The sequence below is a fragment of the Rhinolophus hipposideros genome (assembly GCF_964194185.1).
Source record: "Rhinolophus hipposideros genome assembly, chromosome: 18".
NCBI lineage: Eukaryota > Metazoa > Chordata > Mammalia > Chiroptera > Rhinolophidae > Rhinolophus > Rhinolophus hipposideros.
The window spans coordinates 33,826,685-33,850,034 of NC_138064.1; the positions used below are offsets into that span (position 1 = coordinate 33,826,685).

The 23,350-nt window shown below is 32.4% G+C and overlaps 1 protein-coding gene across 4 annotated transcripts in view; it reads left to right on the forward strand.

The window, feature by feature from the left end:
• KRIT1 (KRIT1 ankyrin repeat containing) overlaps positions 1 to 23,350 on the forward strand; it is a 37,140-nt gene that overhangs the window by 3,781 nt on the left and 10,009 nt on the right. For 3 of the 4 annotated variants that reach the window (XM_081079289.1, XM_081079292.1, XM_081079291.1), the window contains 12 exons: positions 1,080 to 1,183; positions 2,119 to 2,278; positions 5,241 to 5,330; positions 6,436 to 6,565; positions 8,144 to 8,387; positions 8,573 to 8,688; positions 8,895 to 9,038; positions 14,355 to 14,511; positions 15,191 to 15,298; positions 16,928 to 17,084; positions 17,878 to 18,029; positions 22,977 to 23,143. In XM_081079289.1, coding sequence (XP_080935415.1) covers positions 1,082 to 1,183; positions 2,119 to 2,278; positions 5,241 to 5,330; positions 6,436 to 6,565; positions 8,144 to 8,387; positions 8,573 to 8,688; positions 8,895 to 9,038; positions 14,355 to 14,511; positions 15,191 to 15,298; positions 16,928 to 17,084; positions 17,878 to 18,029; positions 22,977 to 23,143 — 1,727 coding nt within the window. In that variant the 5' untranslated portion in view covers positions 1,080 to 1,081. Of the gene's footprint in view, positions 1 to 1,054; positions 1,184 to 2,118; positions 2,279 to 5,240; positions 5,331 to 6,435; positions 6,566 to 8,143; positions 8,388 to 8,572; positions 8,689 to 8,894; positions 9,039 to 14,354; positions 14,512 to 15,190; positions 15,299 to 16,927; positions 17,085 to 17,877; positions 18,030 to 22,976; positions 23,144 to 23,350 lie in introns of all 4 variants that reach the window. The other variant, XM_081079290.1, reaches the window with a different exon arrangement.

The window sequence follows — 23,350 nt, forward strand, 5'->3', positions numbered from 1 at the left end:
AACTCATTAAATATGAACAGATCATTTTAATGCCTAATGGGCTTTTAAAAAAATTGAAGAATGTTCATCTTAACTTGGCCAGGAAACTCCTTGTTTTATGTTCTTTTAGAAATTTGTTGGCATGTAAATGAGGGGAAGCTTTTTTAAAAAACACAAAATACGAAGTCGGACAATTATGTGTATGTATATATATATATATGTATGTACATATATATATATATATATATACACATACACACACACATAAATATATACATATATATAATATCTGCACCCTTTTTCCCCAGACTAATTTTAAATCTCCATTAGACATGTTCCAATAAATAATTGATTTTCAAGCACAAATCTTTCTCATTAAGTGTTATTAATATTTTTTGTGGTTAGACTAATATGCATCTCTTTGTGCTGAAGATATGAGTATATATAATACATACTTGGAAGAAAAAATTATATTATCTAGGGAATTGATAATGGAAGTGGAAAATATTCATACGTCTTCATCAGGAAGTTTTTATAAGCTGACCAAATGTTTTTGACAGTGATAGGTACATCCAAAGAAAATTATAAACTATACTTTAGTTCATGCAAACGTCAAATATCAAAGTTCTCTCTCTAAAGATTCTGAAGAGAATGTCAATGGCTGCTACCTCGTTCCAGCTTCCAAATTATTGACAATATAACATTCATTGTGTAATTTATTGAAAATAAGTGTATATTATTCTGAATCACTATTTCAAGTCAGTATTTACTTAGAAGACATTTTTTATAATCGCATCACTTTTTTAGGTACAAAAGACAGATTTTTATGTTGTTAAGACTTCTGAAAGTATGTATTCCCGTTAAATTTTCTTTTTACCTTTAACAGAAAAGGAAAAACGGATTACATGGAAGTCTTAAATGATAAGCTAAGGTTTTGAATATTTCAATGCTAAGATATAACCAGTCATCTCTTGCTTGCCTTTTAGGTAGTGCATTATAGTCTGAAATAGAAAAATCAACATTTTATTTATGTAGTTGTTTTAAAAAGTGATTATGTGTCCTTTAATCTTTCAAGGGATTTGTTTGTTTGTTTTATAAAGCAATGGGAAATCCAGAAAACATAGAAGATGCATACGTTGCTGTTATTCGACCAAAGAACACTGCCAGTCTAAATTCTCGGGAATACAAAGCTAAGTCATATGAAGTGAGAACAATTTACTAACATTTGATTTGCTACCACTGAATGTCATTGTCTATTACAGTTTTCATTTACATATAGTCTTACCGTGTCCTGTAAATTCTTACTGACAACCAAGGTCTTGACAAGCTAGAATTGATAACCTAGATTGAATTGACCACCTCTGCCCATCATTGTTTTTTTCTGCTGCATGCCTTTTGATCATTTCTCTATTCATTGCTGCATATGTTATTAGATACATAAAGGTACTTGTTTGACTTTTCCTTATAATTTATGATTTAGTTTTTCGTACAATTTATGGAATTGCTCTTAAAAATTAAAAGAACATTGCAAGTCAGCTTATTCAAAATTACAACCTAAACGTTCTTGCTTATTTTCCCAAAGAACTATTTTTAACAGTTCACTAAAAAATATCTTTTTACCTTTAATTAAGTAAGTTTTAGACGATTACGTTACTTCTCTGTAGACTTCAACTATATTACATATATTAGTAAATGTGATTGAGGCCAGAAAAACCCCAGATTGTTATCTTTTCCATGCAACAAATTCCAAACATCGTAAAATACTTCTAATCTAACCCAACTCCAGCTAATTTCTGTAGCATTTTGCTTAAATTGCTTTTTTAAGGTTAGTTATCTGAAACCTATTATAGAACAATGCAGTTGTTCTGCTGCCTCAGCAGTGCTTTGGCATACTAGTTCTCAGTCCTGGCTACGGTGCTGAATCACCTGGGAAACTTGAAAACTTTCAGTACCAAGATCCCACTCCCTAGACATTCTGATTTAATAGGTCTGACGTGAAGCTGGGCATTGATATTGTTTTAAAACTCCCCAGGTTATCCTAATGTGCAGCTAGGGTTAAGAAAGGCTGCTGGCTTATTATAGTTTAGGGCACATTAATTTAATTTAAACTTTTTCTTAATATTATTTTTCTCATCTAAGATTTTGTTGCATGAAGTTCCCATTGAAGGACAGAAAAAAAAGAGAAAGAAAGTTTTGTTGGAAACTAAACTTCAAGACAACAGTGAAATAACACAAGGCATATTGGATTATGTAGTAGAAACCACGAAACCAATTTCTCCTGCAAATCAGGGTATCAGAGGTAGGAAAATTTTCTTTTTTCCTTTTTTAAAAAATACAGTTCACTTTAAATGAATTATTTTTACAGAGTAATGATTTTAAAAATATATTAAAATCAGTTTCTTTTTATGTTCCTTTTCATTTAAAAAACTTGAAAAAGACTCTTTTTTTTTAAGGTACAGCCAAGCTTCTTCCAAAAGTAACCTGACTAATTTTTTTTAAGTTGAAAAGTAGTTAAATAAGTCACAGTGTTAATGATTTGTTCGATAGAGGAAAACCAAGGGGGTGGCTTGAAAACGAAAAGTAGAAACTACTTTTGCTAGAAGTATAGTTTCCTAGGTAAGTATATTTGAACTGCTGTTTTTATTTCTCTACTTCAGGACAGAGGAAACTATAAACCTCTCTGCATAACTAAATAAAAGTTAAGATTCAGAGATTAGAGAATTCTGTAAATTACCAGAGGTTTTTTTCCCATTTGGTCACAAGAAGAAACCCTTTTCAAAGAGCCAAACTGAATTATAGAAGTATTAACCTTGAAAGGTTGAGGCCTGCTTTAAAATGTTAGATAATGTATAGACTATGAAACTGATCAAAAGTTAATGATCATTTTTCTCAGTCCATAACCTCACAATAGCAGTTAGAAGTTACAGAAATCATAAACTGCATCCAAGATTCAGTCATTACAATTAAAAAGGTAAAGCTAATTTCCCTCAAACAGCAGTTGAAACCGTTGTTAGTGAGCATACCTCTCTGTGCCTACTTTGTGTTTTTTTTAAGCTTGTTCAGTGTTTTTTCTGTTTACCTTTATAGATATTAGTTGTCTAATTCATCTGTTTCAGTATAGAGACCGTTTTTATTGCAGGGATAAGGCTGAATCCTGTGGTTTGATTCATTAGTTATTTTGGGTATTTGTTCTCTAAAGATAGCTAATTATAAAACTTTTTCCTAACTTTTAGAGGTACCGTTCACCATATTTTTCCTCTCCAGCAGGGCCTGACAGGTTTTATGGGTCAGGGTTCTAAGCACTGTAACTCTAAGCATTGTAACTAAGATTATAATAAGTGCTTGCATAAATTTACAGATCTGAGTCCCACAGAGAGCATCTCCTTTCTTTAAATATCAGATTGACTTTTAATAAAATGATCTAGAGATTGATCTTAGCCAAAAAGGGGACTATCCTTGTGGGTGATGAAAGCATGTGAAAGGCTCTGTTTGGATGGCACAGATTTGTCAGTCTTTTCTACCTCAGTCTTGGACCTCTGATATATTCATCCAGACTTGTTTTACTATTGCTAAGTTGTTACAGTTATCAGGACCTATCCTGAGATCAAATTCCTGAGACAGAAGTCTGATTAACCCAAATCATTATTTGAGCTGAGATAGACAAGTCACAATTTGCTATGAATTAGCCAAACTCTACCATTCAGTCTGTTCACCCAGAAGGAGGATGGAAGTGGTGTCAGTGTTGACAAAAATGTTCTCTGAGTAGTTTCCATCCAGAAGACTGGGTGGTTTCTCTTAGAAGAAGTTATGAGTGGACAGGCACCCTGAAACATGTCTAGCACATTTATGCCTTTTATATTTAATAAAATGTACTCATATTTTTTTCAGGTAGCTTTTAAGAGAAATTAGAGAAGTTTTATTATATTAATGAGCCATACCATTTCCTGACTTAGTCAATTGAGTTTTTCTAAATGTATGAATTATTTTTACAGAGTAATGGTTCCTTATAAAAGCATCACATGAAAATCACAAATGACTTCACAATAGCAGTAGTTATGCCTTGCCTTTTTATGCAGTGCTGTTTATAATTTACCAAGCACTGTCACACTTACTCATGAAATTCTTAAATTAGTTCTGTGAGTTGGTATGTGGTCATTTTCACATCTATAAAATGCAGATATAGATTGTCATCTATTAAAATAATATTCCCATTAGTTAAGACTAGAACCTTCATGTCCCACTTGTAGTCAGTGCTTTTATGTTTTTTCCCCACAACAGATCTCATGGTTACATCTATAATTTGCAAAGTAGGCATTTAAACAATTGATCAGAACTGGGGAAGCAGCAAGGCAGGAACGATTAAGTGGGACAAGACCTCAAGCCAGAGAGAAGAAATATTGCCTCTGAAATTTATTAGAATGTTATTCTGTATGTAACATTTATATTTTGTACAAGTGTCCATTTTGTAAAATAATTATTTAAGGCCTAAAATGATAATGGGCCATAATAATAAAAAATATTGACTCCAGTATTTTTGTGAATAAAATGAAGCTGCTTGAACTCTTATATTATCTCCCTGTCCACAGAAGGCATCCAGCCAGGTATTCCTATGTGGATCAGGAACAAGGTTCTATTTCTTGGGGTGAAGAGATTGGAAGGGTTGATTGAAAATCATGGCCAAGGCATCTAGAAGATGAGAGGTTTTAGAGTGTAAGATGTGTAGGTTATTATTTATGGCTCCCATGCTGCCAAATCAGGAAAAACAGACTAAGAATAGTGGTTACAATTCAGAACAATAGTTTGTATCCCAAATCAGATTTTAATGAAGAATGCAGAGTTTGAAGGTTAAATTAAGAGGTTCTAAACTTTAAGACTTTGCAACGTGCATGTACCACCCTCCTTCGCCAGCTTAGACTGTAGTAAAATTCTTCCCATCTACATCCCTGCTGAGTGAGGAAGTATATGCCTTTTGACCTCAGCCACTCTGTCAGTCCTTAGCAGGACGTTTTCCTTGCTATGCATAGGAAGTTTCTCTTCCAGTGAGTCAAGACCAGGACCATGAATCTACTGGTTGATTGTCCACAGAATGAGTATTATCAGAATTACCAGTTTTTATTAGGGCTTATAATAAAATAGAGTGTTTTTATATTTTCATTCCTTTTAATGCTGCATTTAAAATTTTTTTCTAGTTCTCAAGGTAATTTATAAAATTTAAAAGCCTATTATTTTTATCTTTACTGACTTTTTAAAAAAATGATTAGGAAAACGAGTGGTACTGCTGAAGAAATTTCCTCTGGATGGGGAGATGAGCAGAGAAGCGGCCTTATTTATTGTTCCATCAGTTGTCAAAGGTAAAGTCTAAGTCCATCGTGTGCATCTTTTCTGTGCCTTAGGTGCTAAGTTAGTCTGTTGAGGAATTTAGGAATTCGTGTTCGTAGTTACTATTATAATACTACTGTAAACTGCATGTTTTTAAATTAATGGAAGATGGAGAAATTTGTTACTTAAAGACTTTAACTTTTCATTTCAAAGTAATATTCAGGCTTCTGAACTGAACAACATTTTTGTTTCTGTTTCTAAAAGTAGAATAAAGAAGTGAGGAGGGAAGCCATAATTGAAACTAAAAATTTTCAGGTTACAATAATGGATTTTTCAAAGGATATGCTGTAGATTGACTAGAAATAGACACTTAAGTATGTTAGAAAATTAAGAGATGATCAGGACCTGTCTTGTATTTCGGACAAGAAAGCATCAATAGTATTTCTAAAATACTGGCCCAATAGTGGTGGCAATATTTAAAGAACATTTATATCTAATATGAAAATTTAATTTGATCCTTTTACATCCTAGAATAAATAATAGAAAAAAATACTGAGTTTCAGAGCAGACCTTGCAGCCCACTAATTTGTAACCTTGTGTAAATCACCTCTTTAAATCTCAGCTGTTTATTTGTAATATGGGTATCTGCTCCAATGAGGTATTAGATGTGAACGTCACTTTGGGACCTAGAGAGTACTAGCATCATGTAAGGTAGCAATAATAATGATTCTACATTAATGACCCACTGCGGCCATCCCATCAGCCTGCTGCTACATAGTACTTACATGTATTTTATTGGCCAGCTCTTGCATTCCAGATATACTTTTTTCCCCAGCCATACTTAGGTGAAAAAGTTTAGTATTTTAAATGGTGTTGGAAATCTTATTAATCAGCTTTATAAATCTCATTAATCAGCTTTATAAATAATTTCTTCAGTTCTCCAAGATACTAAATGCTGTATTACCCAAATGGATAAGGTCACAGAGCTGGCCATCACTTGAATCTAGATCTTCTAATTCCACATCTAAAACAATTTGTTTTACTTAACCATCTTTTTAACATACTGTATATTTTTAAATAAAAAACACGGAGTTATAAACCTCTGATATGATGGCATAATTCATTTTTCTTTTTCAGATAATACTAAATATACATATACTCCAGGATGCCCAATTTTTTACTGCTTACAAGATATAATGCGAGTCTGTAGTGAATCCAGCACTCACTTTGCTACACTTACAGCAAGGATGTTAATAGCCTTGGATAAGTAAGAACTGCCATTAAAAATATTTTTTAAAAATTAAATGTTGATAGTAGAAATTAGCTCTGATAGATAACACTTTGGGAAGAAAATATGAAATTAATAATATGTATTAATAAATGGTACATTTTTAAAAATTAAATTTATTGAGGTAACATTCGTTAATAACATTATAAATTTCAGGTGTGCAGCATTAGAATTTGGTATCTGTATACTCTATTGTGCGCTCACAACTCAAAGTCTAGTTTCCCTCCCATATCATATATTTGACTCCTTTTAACCAATTTGTCCTACCCCCATACCCTTCTTTTCTGGTAATTACTGTTTTGTTGTCTGTATCTATGAGTTTGTGTTTGTTTGTTTTGTTAGTTTGTTTATTACTTTTTGTTTTATATTCCCCATGAGTGAAATCATACGGTTTTGTCTTTTTCTGTCTGACTTACTTCACTTAACATAATTCTCTCAAGATCCATCATGTTGTGGCAAATGGCAATGTTTCATTGTTTGGAATGTTTCATTCCAGTGTGTATGTAAGTGTGTATCTCATATCTTTTTTATCCAATCATGGACATTCAGGTTGTTTCTATGTCTTGGCTATTATAAATAATGCTGCAGTGAACATGGGTACATATATCTTTACAAATTAGTGTTTTCATATTATTTGGGTAATACCCAAAGGAGGTATCGCTGAATCATATGATAATTCTATTCTTAATTTTTTTTTAATTAAATTTATTGGGGTGACAATTGTTAGTAAATTTACATAGATTTCAGGTGTACAATTCTGTATTACATCGTCTATAAATCCCATTGTGTGTTCACCACCCAGAGTCAGTTCTCCTTCCATCACCATATATTTGATCCCCTTTACCCTCATCACCCACCCCCCCATTCTTAATTTTTAAAAGGAACTTTCATACTGTTTTCCACAGTGGCTGCACCAGTTTACATTCCCACCAACAGTGTACAAGGGTTCCCTTTTCTCTGTATCTCTCCAACACTTATTTCTTGTTTTATTGATGATAGCCACTCTAATAGGTGTGAGGTAATATTTCATTGTGATTTTGATTTGCAAGAAATGGTAAGTTTAATATAAAAATGAAAGTATAATGTAAAAATGAAAAACTCCAAAGACAGGATTGTCCTTATTTGCTTGCAAAATGTTAATTTTATCTTCAAAAATGACAAATACTGCCTTGGCTTAATAAGAGTCCTTTGTTATAAAACTAAATTTAATACTGAATTACTCTTATCAATGAACAAGTCGTTTAACCTGTCATGCCTTTGTTTCTGTGTAACAACAGGGCTACAATCCTACATTGCAGTGGTTTAAATTTTAAAAGTGCTTTGTATTTTTTGAAAGCAGTTTTTATTATAATGGTATAAGCATTTTTAAAAGTAGTTTGCTGTGTCCATTAACAAAACTTTTATTAATAGTAAATGAAGTACTTAACCAACACTGATTAAAATTTTAAAAATCTGAATATTAGGAAGTATCACATATCAGAGTTGGATAGTAGTATACTTTTTAAATCTTCACTTTTGAACAAACACTTCTACTCTCTATTCTCTCTATTTTGCCAGGTGGTTAGATGAACGTCATGCACAATCTCACTTTATTCCAGCTTTATTTCGACCTTCTCCTCTTGAGCGGATTAAAACTAATGTCATAAACCCTGCGTATGCTACTGAATCAGGTCAGACAGAGAACTCACTGCATATGGGCTACAGTGCACTAGAAATAAAGAGTAAAATGTTAGCCCTAGAGAAAGCAGATACCTGTATTTACAACCCTTTGTTTGGATCAGATCTTCAATACACAAACCGGGTAAGAATTGAATGAATTTTGGCTCTGATTTCAAAAAACATTTCATCTCAAATGTAAATGCATTTTCCCTGAGATAAATGCATCTATTACTAAACATTAAGATGGCATCCATACTTAGCTCTATTTACATAAAGTCAAGTAGCTAATGTTCTTAAGGGGTTTTTTGTTTTGTTTTCCCCTTCTAGGTTGATAAAGTGGTGATAAATCCATACTTTGGTCTGGGAGCTCCAGACTACTCAAAAATCCAAATGCCCAAACAGGAAAAATGGCAGAGAAGCATGAGCAGTGTCACAGAAGACAAGTACTGTTTCGGTTTTACTCTACATTGCTTTTTAAAACTTACATTCTAATGTTAAAATATTGTTTAAAATAATATATACAATTAGTTTATAATATAATCATTGCATAAATGATTTACTTTGTAGCTGCTCAGTGATATGTAGCTTTCATAGATATGTCACATTTGTTTTTAAAACAATTTAAATTTCAGTTTGTTTTTATGAATAGGGAACGACAGTGGGTAGATGATTTTCCTCTCCATCGAAGTGCCTGCGAAGGAGATTCCGAATTATTAAGCCGTCTTCTCAATGAAAGATTTTCAGTCAACCAATTAGATAGTGACCACTGGGCACCCATTCATTATGCATGCTGGTAAATAGATTACTTATTATTTTCCTTTTAGAAAGAATTTATTCTTAGTTATAAATGTTAGTGCTTCTTTTCAAAACTAGTCTCATTCCAGCCACGTTTTTCCTATCATGTTCGCTTTATGAGCTTTCTATTTAAGATCTTTGATTAGTGTATATGTGCTACCATTCACAGTTGCAAGGTCTGCCCCATAGTTAAAGTACTGTTAATGTTCTCAGGCATTACCAAGTCACACACAACGATAGCAAATGACTAGTGTCATTGCACAGCACAGGGTCCCCTATTTATCCTTGCAATTTCTATTGTTTGTATTACATTTGTTATGTTTGTTTATCCTTATTATAAAATTTACGTGTGTTAACTACTTCTGATTTGACCTTCCGTCATGTTTGAAAAGTTCAAAGCTGTGTTATAAGAAATCCCCAAAGCCTTCATTAGAATCAGAGCCTTCCTCTTTTTTTTTTGGATGAGAGGGATTAGCTCCCAGGATTGAGGTTAGCTCTTTGCACTAGTTGCCCGATGTAGTTCTTGCTCTCCCACTCCTCTCACATGATAACTCTTCCCCTCAACCGGGGTGAGTTCTTAAATGTGTGTTCATAGCAGTAGTTAACTGTCTGCTATTCCCCATCCTTTAGAAAGGATATAATAAAGTTATTTACCATTATTTCTTATGGAAAAGTTGCTTTTGACTTATTGTTTAAAGTGAACTTCTTTGGCTCATTTAAGCAGTGCCTACATTATTTACTGCTTGTTAAATGTCCACAACTTCTTAGCTGTGTGACATTGAGCAAGATACTTCACCTCTTTGCATCTAAGTTTTGTTTTTTTATCTATATGTAAAATGCATTAATTAGATCATTGCTCGAGTTCTTTTCAGCTCAATTTTTTTATTTCACTCATTCCAATATTTGTGATCAAGAAGCTAAATACACTTGCTTTAAATATACATCTTTTCTCCCTTAAAATATGCTGTTTCCTTAAAAATATGCTCCTTAAAAAAAAAAATGCTCCTTAAATTTTGTTTTGTTTTGTTTGTTTTAAAATATGCTCCTTTATTCTATACACATATTCTTGTTTGCCCGTTACAGGGAATATTTATGTCAGATTTGGAAAGAGTTACCCTAAATCTTCTTTAACTAAATTTACAGTTATTTCTTCAGATTACTAGTAAATACTGCTAGCAACCCACATGCTTTACCTGGAACTAAACAAAAAGAGGTAGAGAATATAGTTCAAACCCTAAGAAAGTGCACTGTAGAATTGGGAAAGACAGGCAGCGAAATTTAGTTTAGGAATCCCAAATTTATATTTAGCTATGTTGTTGCCCCTTTTTTGTGGCAGGGGTTATTTTATTCTCTAATAAAAGAATGGTACTATTTTCAACTACCTATTACATAAAAACAGAGTATTGTATAGTATTTAATGTGCTTTGGATTGTCCCTAGGTTTCAATCCCATCTCTTAGTTCCTAAAAGTATGACCTTTGGCAAGTTACTTAATGTCTCTAAGGATCTGTTTCTTTACCTACAAGATGGGTTTAATAATAGTGTCTTTCTTTAGATTAAAGGAGAAATGCAAATATATACTTTGAGAGTACCTGGCACATTATAAGCACTCAATAAATGTTGGCTGTTACTATTAAATTAATTTTAATAATTTAAAGATTTTGATGTCTAAATGTAAAAATTCATTAATCTGTAATATTTTTATTTGGAAAATCTTATTACTGCAATACACCAAGGAAAAGAGTTTTATCCTTTGATAAAATTAATTTTCTGTCAGCTGGAAATAATACCAAGTTTAATATACCAGGAGGTATGGGTCACCTTGCAATATTTTTAATCCGATAGATCATTTGATTGATGTGAATTTGAATGAAGACTGATTTAACTATTTAGTAAAGAACTTAAATTACTTTATCTTGGAAATGTACTCTGATTCTAATTGGTAAAGGATCAAGGAGGGGAATACTGGGCTATCTAATCCAGAGACTGGGAATTGGCGCCTATCTTTATAAGTTAGACAAGATATTTTACCGCTCTTAGTCTGTTTTCTCATCTTTAAAATCAGAGTTTTTATTAGATCAGTGGTTCTCATACTTTGGTGTCAGAACCCATTTTCACTTTTAAAAATTACATGAGCCCCAAAAGCTTTTTGTTCATATGAATCATATCTAGTATTATTTACCATATTAGAAGCTAAAACTGGAAAATATTTTAAATACTTATTAATTCACTTAAAAATAACAATGAACATCTATTAACATAAATAACACAATTTTCTGAAATATGCCATATTTCCCAAAATTAAAAAAAATAATAATTAGAAGAACAGCATTGTTTTACATTTTAATCTCCAGCTAAATAGAAGATAGCTGGAGTTTCACATCTGATTCTACCTTTAATTTATTGCAATATTACATATCACGTAGCTTCTACTATACTTAGGAGAAAATGAGAGTGAAAGGGGCAAATAACATCTTAGTATTCTTATGAAAATACGTTTGACCTAGAGGACACCCTGAAAAGATTTTAGAGATACTCATGGGTTCCTGAATCACTCTTTGAGAACTGCTTAATTAAATCACCCCTATGATTGCCCCAAGCTTTTATAATTCTCATATTGGTGACCACGTACCTAAAAATGATTCTTTACTAGAATCACCATTTTCCAAAACGACTTAAGTTGGCTTTCTCCCCAGATGGGTAACTTGTAAATATCTCACTGACATCTGTATTCTCTCACCTCTCTCAAATCAGTGTCTTCTCTCTCTGACATTGCTAGGAGGGTGTTGTAGAACTACGATGATTTGGCTTCCTACAGAGTACTCCATCTGATTTAATTTGGGCCTTCTCTGCAGCTTAGTTGTCTATCTTCTTTTTCTCACTTATCCTGTCAGCCTTTTAGTCCTTCCCTACAAGCCATTTTAAACCTTTCTACTCTTCAGCACTTAAACTCCCACTATTTTCTTTCTCTCCTCTCATCAGATAGTTTTATTCCTATTTTCCAAAAAAAATGAAGGATTCAAAATATCCTTTAGTCTACCCCTAATGATGAGTTTTTGTTCCCATCTCTCTCCTGTACCATGGGGTAGGCTAGTAAAATATCCTTGTTCCCCATTAAATTCACTTTCTTCTATCCTGCACCTTCTTTCCTCCTGCCTTCAAATATACCGTGTTCTCTCCCTCCTTACAAAGAACTTTAATTTGAACGTGCTGCCTCTTCTGGCCACTGTCATGTTTCTTTCCTTCCTTTCATTGCCGGACTTCAAAGGTGAGTGGGCCATACTCACTGCTTTCTTTTTTTCTCTCTTTATGAACCTTCTTAACCTTTTCTGAGACTTTAATCTCTTTCCCTGCTCTGTAGCATTTAATACTGTTGACCACTCCTTCATTTGAAGAATAAATTGGATTGAAAGGGCATAAGGTAGCTATATGGTCAGCACAAATGCAAGATATTATTATTACTGTATCATTATTACCATTGAAATACTGGCTTCCATTCTGGAGGCCATACTATAACCATTCTGTGTTATAGTATGGAAAGTTCTATACTAAGATTCAGAAAACTGAATTTTAACTCTGGCTGGTAACCATGAGAATCTGGGCAAGTTACTTAACTGGTTCAAGATTCATATTTCCGATCTGTGCAATAAAAATACCTTTGCCTGCTTCATAAGTTGCTGTGAAGATTAAGTAATTATATAAGAAAGTACCTAGAAAATTTTAAAGCATCATAATGTATGTTTATATTAATTACTTTTACTACTTGAATTGCTGAAAGAGTATTTTTCAAGATGGATTTCATTGTTCTAAGATGATCATCTTTCTCTAAATTTTCTCTCAGAAAGACTTCATTCATTCTCCCAACCTTAACAGTTATTCTTTTTGTTTAGATGAATTTGTATATTCTCAGATAAGACTCCTGAGCCTTTGCCTTCCTCCTGAGTACCAAGCCTGCATTTTCAATTGCTTACGGAACAGTCTAGTCACTCATTTTTCGGTGCATAAAGCAGTTTGGAGAATGCAAAGATACAGTCCCTACCCTCAAGGAATTTCCAGACTGATAGAGAAGAAATGTATATAAACCAGGGTGAAAGTAGGCAAAATGAGATAAGTCCCATAAAAGAAGCAAAAATAAAATGTTAAATTGTAGTAGTAATATGGAGGAGGTAGATTTTAAACTGTTTCAGAGAAGTACTAGAAGTTAACCTGAACAAAATGAGGAGGGGGAAAGGACATCCCAGAAATAGCAAGCAACATGAGCAAAAAGTAACATGAATAAGAAGAGGTAGTATACAAGTAGCCGGTTCGGGGCATAGGAAAACCAGAGGGTATGTGAAGGGGAAGAAAGGAAAGTTGAGGGCAAATCAGATCAGTTCTAAGATGTGCTATTTCCCCCTCAAATGTACCATATCTTAAAGCAAACTTTCCTTCTTCCCCCTCCCACACATGTATTTCCAAACAATGAATTTTCCACCATTGCTTCAGATTGCAGCCTTCCATCAGTGTTTGGCTGTAACCAGATGGTGGCCTATGTTTGGCACCTGCTTTGTTTCCAATCTTCTGGTTCCTTGCTTTGCTTACTCCTTTTCCCACTTACCTAAAATATTTTACCTCTCTTCAACATCGCTTCAGTTCCTTCCTATTTTAAATCCAGTTCAAATTCTTCTTTTATTACACTTTACAGAACCATCTCATAATCTTCCCTTTCCAACATTTTTTAAAAGCATTAATTACATACTGTCTTGATTTGATAAGTATATAGTGCCTTATTTTGTTGTTATCCTAAACTTTTACTTAAATTTTATGTAACTATCCCATGTTTTTGTTTTATCTCTCTGATAACATTGTACCTTTATCACAGCAGAAGCCATGTATTTTACACCTTTGTGTGTCACACATTACCTAATACAACAGCTACATATAGAATTATGTCTTTGGGCCTATTTTGTAAAGCACAGTCAGGGCTTTGTGAAAAGCATTAAGTTTATGAGTTACTTTTTGAACATATTTTTGACTAAAAATTTTATCTCCCTAATTTATAATTTTTGTACTTTTTGTGCAGTAGTTCTCTATCATATGCTATATCTTGTGTTTGAGGTTATATTTTCTCCCAGTTGATCAGAAATAAACACATTTGAATTGAACCAGAATAATTCATAAGAAATCACTAGGCACTGAAAACATTTACAGGTATGTCAGTGTCTTAATTCCGTGTTCTCTGCCTAGAAAATTCTTAGACTTCTTTGAGATGTTATCTAAAATTTGGAGTTTTAAAACATTTCAGATGACATTAGGTGTTTTTTTTTTTTTTATAGGTATGGAAAAGTTGAGGCCACTCGCATATTGTTAGAGAAAGGAAAGTGCAATCCAAACCTTTTAAATGGACAGCTTAGCTCTCCTCTTCATTTTGCTGCTGGAGGAGGACATGCTGAAATAGTACAGATTCTCTTAAACCATCCAGAAGTTGACAGAGTAAGTTATTTTCGAGGTTTGTTGTTGTTTTAATGTTCAAGCAGTAAATAACAAGTAATGACACAAAAAATGTTCCATTGTATACTTGAGAGATCAGCTGAAAAATAAAAATAAATTTCACTTACTATATAGAATAACTATTATGTATAAACTTTGCTTTTGTACATAAATATATTTTATTGTGAGAAAATAAGCCTTACATAAAATTTACCATTCGAGTCATTTTTAGGAGCACAATTCGGTGACATTAAGTACATTCACATTACTGTGCAATCATCACCACTATCCATCTCCAGAATGTACACAAAATTTAACCTCTTTTTATTTTATATTGTATATCATCAAAAATATCTTTAAGAGTGAAAAAGATTTTCTACCCACTTTCTAGAAATTGTATTAACAAATATTTGTGTGAACGGAAAAATAATAGTTTTAACAAAACCTTTGTTGTATATATAATCAGACTTAAAAAATCACATTGATTAGTGCTTTGAGTCTTTCATTTATCTTTGGCAATTCGTGTTTAAGTATAGCATGTACAGAGTATGGTTAGTATTTGCTTAATACTCGAGAAGAGTCTGTTTTCATGAAACTTTGATAGATTGAATGTTTTCCCATTGAATACCATATAATTCTAATGCCTTTTTTCTTTCTCCTTTTCTTTTTCCCACATTTCTAGCATATAACAGACCAGCAAGGAAGATCCCCTTTAAATATTTGTGAAGAAAACAAACAAAATAATTGGGAAGAAACTGCAAAATTATTAAAGGAAGCCGTTAACAAACCAGTAAGAATTACCTTCAGAAAGCCAAAATCATACGTAATAAGTAATTTGAGGATCTGTGGCAAGAGTAGAAAGATAAATGGCTAGATTGCTTCTTTACCACTTTTATAAAACCTCATGATTAGGCTTCATAGATATTAAATTTGTTACCATCCCTAACACTCAGACATTTACTTTTGCATAACAAAATGAAACTTGCATAAATAAATAAATCTGTTAATCACTTAAAATTAACCTAATCTTTATAATCTCTATGCTTGAAGTGTTAATTACAAATTGTAATCTGTTTATTGAAGCATCTCTCTCTACTTAGGCCTTCTCAGCAGTACTTTATATTTACAAAAACTGACATTACACATCATTCATTAATTTAGTTTCAGCAAGTTACTTACCTATTACACATTCATTTTCCTCCTCAAGAAAGTGAATGAGTTAAAATAGGAGAGTTCCTACCTCTTTTGTTCCACCAATTCAACCTGAACTTTCCATTTAATTATGTACAAAATAATTAGCTGTGACATTAATGTAGAGAAGAATTAACAATTAGAAAAAAACTCACGTATGCCTAAAAGTTACGGTGACGATAAAACTATCATCAATTTAAAAACTGAAAACTTGCAAACCATATAAAAGGCTTTATACCAACAGATACAGGATAAAAGTTTGATACCAACCAATATAACCCATATGGCCGAACCTTTCCAGACATTCCCATCAAATAGACAATAAGTCTTTGTTGAGTATTTCTGTGAATTTAACATCATAAAATGCTGAAAATGGTAGAGATAAAGAATATAGGGTTTCTCCCTTTAAGGATAATTACTCACACCCACAGTTATACATATTTTGTCAAAATGTTATTCCATGAGTACAAGGCAAAGGCAAGAAAATAGGTAAGTGAGGTGGGCACTCTTATGTTACACTTCTTTGCAATTTATTTTCTAATTGTATAGTTAAAACACTATTTTTTTTCTTGGCATAATTTTTCTATTAGAATGTGTAAGATAAGAGTAATTAGGTACTTTTATCTAAAATGAACTGTCCTAGAAGTTGTTTGGAGGCATCACTTCCCATAACAATAAAAATGTATTGAGAATATCATTTCTTTCTGGGATTTTCTGAACTAGAGGAAAGAAACTGCTTCAAAGTCCATCATTCCCTAATTTTTACCTGCAAAGTTTTCTATCACAGATTCCTCTTAGGACAAATTATTGTTCGTATACATTTCTACAGTATAATTTGTGCCCACTAGACTCATGAGGTACTTGACTAATACCAGATTTAGTTAACAAATCTGTATCCCCCATGTGATATTTATCTTGTACGTTATGGCTTTAAAATATCCTCTCAGAAGATTTTGAAGTTGAATTTTTAAAAAAGCCATTTGCCTCAGTTTCTAAAACTTACTTGACCATGAACTATCCAGAGGAAAACATATTAGAAAATATAAATAATAGAAGTAAAATTTAAAAAAATAATGCCAGCAGATTTGCACGTGAAGCAGTTTTTTTGGTATTTTCCATGTAAGAAATCTGTAATAAAGCAGATGTAGTTGAAATTAAAGCATTTTGTTGGATTGGGATGTATATTTTCTAACCAGGTTGCATAATTTGTCATCATTCTTTGTACTAGTATGAAAAAGTTCGAATATACAGAATGGATGGATCATACCGTTCTGTTGAACTGAAGCATGGAAATAATACCACAGTGCAGCAGATAATGGAAGGAATGCGTCTTTCTCAAGAAACACAGCAATATTTCACTATTTGGATCTGTTCAGAAAACCTCAGTAAGAAAGTTGTTATTTTGTTGTGTGAACCTCATTCCTTTTTGAGAGTGGGTTGGTAAATTTAAGTATAACATCAACTTAGTATTGACTTTTGAATTTTGTAATGATACAGTGTTCTTCTCTTTTATATAAATTGTTAGTGCTCAAACTGTTGAAACAGGTAAAGCTTCTGGGCCCTCCCTCACTTTTCATCCCTCTCTCCTTCCCTCTCTCCCCTTTCATCCAAACAATATTTTAAGTGGTAAAAAACAAAACATTTTTTCTCTGGCAATGGAATTTGATTTGAATGCCATTAAGTGTGGTGCTCATCCAACTTGTGTTTATTTTCAGAGCTCAAAATAATACAAAAATATTTTTCTTTACTTTTCTATCAGATCTTTTTATTTAAAGTAAACCTAATGTCACTATAGATTTCTCTCAAAGTATTGTAGATATATAAGGAATGTAATTGAGGTTGTTGTGATTGGTTATCTAATGGTTTAATTGTATTTTTAAAACCAAATTGTACTCATTTATCATAATTAAATAGGCTATCATGGAATCAAGGGTCTTAAGTAAATTTAATAAATTTTATTTATTTTAAGAATTATTCTGATAATTCTTATTCTTAAATACAAAAGCATTTAAATTCAAATTGGATAGTAACATTGATTAAAGTCAATGTTTATTTAAATTTTTTCCTTTAGCTTGTGTGTATTCAGTACTTATGTGCAGAGTTTAATAGAGTTTCTATGCGTTGATACAATTGATTTATTTTTACATTATCATTTATAAAAGGAAAGATGTTTTTCAGGCCTTCAGCTTAAACCTTATCATAAACCCTTGCAACATGTTCGGGACTGGCCAGAAATACTTGCTGAATTGACAAATTTGGATCCCCAAAGGGAAACACCACAGCTTTTCCTAAGAAGAGACGTGAGACTCCCTTTGGAAGTTGAAAAAAAGGTTTGCTTGGAAATGTTATTTACAGTCATTTAAATGTACAGAATTCGTTGAGTTCCTATTGTAGGCACTAGAGGCAGAAATTGTGCTCTTCCTGTACAGTGGGGTTTACTCTGTTTTTCTGCTTAATCCTCACATCCCTGTGGCAAGTGGTAGAGTTTGAGTCAAAGCCAACTTACAAAGCCCCTGGATAGTTTTCTGTTTTTACCTCCATTGTCTTAGAATACAAAAGAAATAAGAGAATTTATCCTAAAGAGAATTAGCAACCAGATGGAAGACAGATTATACAGAAAATAAATAGTTAGAATAGTTAGAAGGAAGTACAGTGTCAAAGAGAAACTTAATAAAGGGCTAATCAGTTGTGTAAATTTCAAAGAAATTTACCTTGGTGTGGGGGGAAGAAAAGAAGAAAACATTCTGGATGAAGAAGATTATTTTTGCAAAGGGGACATAAAAAATTATTCTCAACAAACAATAAGTAGCTGTTCTCAATCCAAGCAAAAGACTATATAGATAGTAAAAAAAAAGAGAATACAGTATATATTTGATAAAAAGATCTGTTTCAAACAAGTACGTTTGGATTTGAATTACTGTAAATATTAGAGGAAAGGTGAGATAATGCCATCTGAAGGTTGAATGGACAAAGAAGAAACCTAAGGGAGATATTACAAGTTAAACTATGTATGAGAGTCTAAATACAGTGGTAGCTATGAAAGTTGGGGCAGTGGGGGTAGTTCCAAGTCTCATAACTGTGGAAGAAAAAATACGCAATGTATTTCCTGATTCTTTATTCAAGGAAATAATAAACAAGGTTAAGCAAATTTTAACACATGAAAATTTCATTGAACATGTCTAAACTTGGTAAATGTTTTGTACCTGAGTACTCAGATTGTCCCTCTAATATTATCGAAACCAAAGATAGATTTGTGTCAATCAAATATGCTGGGAATTATATGAAAAGTTGTATGAAATTTACCAAAAATGAAGATCTTGATTATTCATCAAAAATATGTTAGAACCACAAACAGAATGAAGGAAAAAAAAAAACCCACATGATCATGTCAATTGACACAGAAAAGGCATTTGAGAAAAATCCAATGCCCTTTCATAATGAAACTCTTAGAAAACTAGGAATAGATGGGGACTTCCTCAGTATGATAAATGGTGTTTATGAAAAACCCACAGGTAACATACTCAATGGTGAAAGACTAAAAGATTTCTTCCTAGGGTCAGGAACAAAACAAGGATGCCTGTTTTCACCACTGCTGTTTAACATAGTACTTACTGAAAGCTTTAGCCAGAGCAAATTAGACAAATGGAAGGAAAGAAGGAAATAGGGAAGGGAGGGGAGGGGAGGGGAGGGGAGGGGAGGGGAGGGGAGGGGAGGGGAGGGGAGGGGAGGGGAGGGGAGGGAGAAAAGAAGGAAAAAAGGAAGGAAAGAAGGTAGGAAAGAAAGAAGGAAGGAAGGAAGGAAGGGGAAAGGAAGGAAGTAGGAAGAGAGGAAGGAAGAGAAATAAAAGTCATTCAAATGGGAAAGGAAAAAGAAGTAAAGCTATCTCTGTTCACAAATAACATAATCCTATTATTTTGGAAATCCCAAAAAACCCACAAGAAAGCTATTAGAGCTAATAAATGGATTCAACAAAGTTGTAGGATATGAAAATCAGTTGTTTCTATACACCAGCAACAAACAATCCAAAAAAGGAAATTAAGGAATCCATTAAAATAGCATTAAAAGAATAAAATACCTAGGAATATGTCTAACAAAAGAGGTGTAAAAGTTGTACAATAAAAACTACAAAAATGTTACTGAAAGAAATTAAAGAAGACTTAAGTAACTGCAAAGACATCCTATGTTCAAGGATAAGATGTAATATTGTTAAGATGATGCTAGCGAAGTGATCTACCAGTTCAGTGCAGTCCCTTAACAAAATTCCCACAGCCTTTTTTTTATGGAAATAGTGCTCCTCAAATACATGTGGAATTAGAAAGAATCTTGAATAGCCAAAACAATCTTGAAAGAGAGAATAAAGTTGGACGATTCACATTTCCCAATTTCAAAACTTACAAAATCATAAAACTTTTAGAAGGAAACAACATATGCGTAAATCTTCATGACCTTAAATTTGGCAATGGATTTTTAGATGTGACACCAAAACATGAATAATAAAAAACAGATAAATTGGACTTCATCAAAATTAAAAACATAAAATCAAAGGACATTATCAAGAAAGTGAAAAGATGACATAGAGAATGGGAGAAAATATTTGCAAATGATATATCTCATAAAGGTTTACTATACAGAATATATAAAGAGCTACAACTCATAAACAAAAAGACAGCCTAATTAAATTGGACAAAGGATTTGAATAACATTCCTTCAGTGAAGATATATACAAATAAGAAACCAGTTCAAACCTACGATGGCTACAATAATAAAATTTTATAAAGGAAAATGACGAATATTGGTGAGGATGTAGAGAAATTGGAACCCTTGTACACTGCAAGTAGGAGTGTAAAATGGTGCAGCTGCTATGCAAAAGAGTTTAGTAGTTCTTCAAAAAAGAAAACAATTACCAGGTAATCCAGCAATTCTACTCCTAAGTATATACCCAAAGAATTGAAAACAAGAAATCAGATACCTGTATGCCAATATTCATGGCAGCATTATTCACAATAGCCAAAAAGGTGGAAACAAACTAAGTGTCCATTAACAGATAAATGGATAAACAAAATATACATACAATAGAATATTCAGCCATAAAAAATGAATGAAGTTGTGATACATGCCATAACATAAATGAACCTTGAAAACATTGTACTAAGTGAAATAAGCCAGACACAGAAGGATAAATGTTGTATGATTCTACTTAATATAAAATATCTTGATATTAACTATCTAGAACAGGCAAACGCATAAAGACAAAGTAGATTAGTGGTTGCCACAGGTGTGTGGCAGGGGAAGAATGAGGAGTTACTGCTTAATGGTAACAGATTTTGTTTGGGTGATGAAAAAGTTATGGAAATAGAGGTTATGGTTGCACAACATTATGAGTATAATTAATGCCACTGAATTGTATACTTAAAAATGGTTAAAATGGCAAATTTTTTGTTATACGTATTTTAGCACAGTTTCAAAAAATGTATTAGGTCCACGAAATCTGCAAATAAGTATACTCAGTCCGTCTTCCTTCTCCACCTAAGTAATATTTTAAAACTTGGCTGCTGGAGAAAAAGAACAATAATAATAATACTTGGATGATCAATTGCATAATTATGTTATAAATAATTTAAAGTGGGCTCAGGTGAAAAGGAAGCAAGGCTTAGAATTCTTAAGGTAAATCAAAATATGATCATCTGGTAAAATAGTAGTGTTCTTTCACTCATGTAATTAAGGCATTGCTGTTTGTACCACCTGAAAAATAGAAGAGTTGCATTTATTGATTAGCATCATTTTTCTGAGAGGATGAAGACAGCCTGATTTCATTTAAAAAGAACAATTGTTGTGCTTGCTTCGGCAGCACATATACTAAAAAAGAACAATTGTTGACTAATACTGAATATACTATTAGGAAAGATAACTCTTCTCTACTCAAACTCTTCAAATTCATTGTCAATTTTTATTAGAAAAATGTGTTTTCTTTTAATCTTCTAACATTTCATTTTGAGACATTAAAAACCCACAGGAAAGTTGAAACAGTAATAAAATTCACACCATATACCATTCATTAAATCACTAATTCTTAATATTTTGCTTCATCTTTCCTCCTTTGTGAACCATTTAAAGTGAATTGCATACATTATGGCACTTCATCCTTGCATATTTCAATATGCATCTTGACCAAGGACATAACCTACATACTACAGTACCATTTACCATGTAATAAAATTAATGTTTCCATAATATCTAATATTAGATCCATATTCAGATTTGATTGTCTCTTTAATCTTTTAAAATCCAGAACAATCCACTCCATCATTTTTTCGCATGAAATTGTTTTTTTTGTATTACATGGAGTATTTTATTATTTTAGTCAGCATGACAGAAATAATTTTTTCTGTAAGGAATTTGGATCATTGTGAGTTATATTTGGAAATATTTTAAGAATTCATTCAGAAACTATAATTGGTGTTTATTTCCAAATAGAACTATATTCTGTAGGCTAGCATTTTTCAGTCTTTGTTAATCCTTTTGGATAAAGTGAAACTTTAAGGTTTTTAAAACCTAAAAAAAAAAAAAAATCATGTGTTCTCCTTTAATGTTATTTGAAAGTGCAAAGTATTTTTAGTCATGTAAAAAATGTTTGTCTTAAAATAAACTTTTTTAAACTACATGCACCCTCTGGGAATTAACATACTTCTTATCTTTGAGATTTATTACTATATTGTATGAAGCATAGATAATAGAAAAATGTTTGAGGAATATAAAGAATTTAAGTAAACTTGTACTAGAAATTATCCATATCCATAAATGGATGAAAATTTATTGAACTGTAAATCAGAGGTTAGCAAACGATATCCTATTGCCATATCTGACCTACTGCCTATTTTTGTATATCTTATAAGCTATTAATGGTTGAAAACAATTCAAAAGAACATTTCATGTTACGTGAAAATTTTATGAAATTCTAATTGCAGTACCCACATATAAAGTGTTATTAGAACACCACCACACCCATTTGTTGATGTATTGTCCGTGCCTGCTTTTACACTACAATAGCACAGTTGAGTAGTTTTAAGAGACTATATGGTTCACAAAGCTTAAAGTATTTGTGAACTTCACGCTTTGGCTCTTAATAGAAAAAATTTGACAACCCCTACTCTTAAGCAATAACAGCCTATTTATATACAAATATGTAGCTTTTGCTTTTCCATATTGGAAAGTGACAAGTTGTACATTTGTAACAGGAAATCATAGCCTAATAATCAAATTATACTTTTTCTTTTAAGATTGAAGATCCTCTAGCTATTCTTATTCTCTTTGACGAAGCCAGATATAATTTATTGAAGGGCTTTTATACAGCTCCTGATGCCAAACTGATAACATTGGCAAGTCTACTGTTGCAAATAGTTTATGGAAATTATGAGAGTAAGAAACACAAGCAAGGTTTCCTAAAGTAAGTATTTGATAAAATGTGTAGTTTTGTATTATATTCAAGATTCAATTTAACTGAGAAAGTTTAGAAATATTATGTTTTTAAGAAATACTATGTTTTATACATTGGTTTGGAGTTAAGTACAATTGGCCCTCCATATTTGTGGGTTCCACATCCATGGATTCAACCAACCACAGGTCAAACCCATGCACACAGAGGGCTGACTAA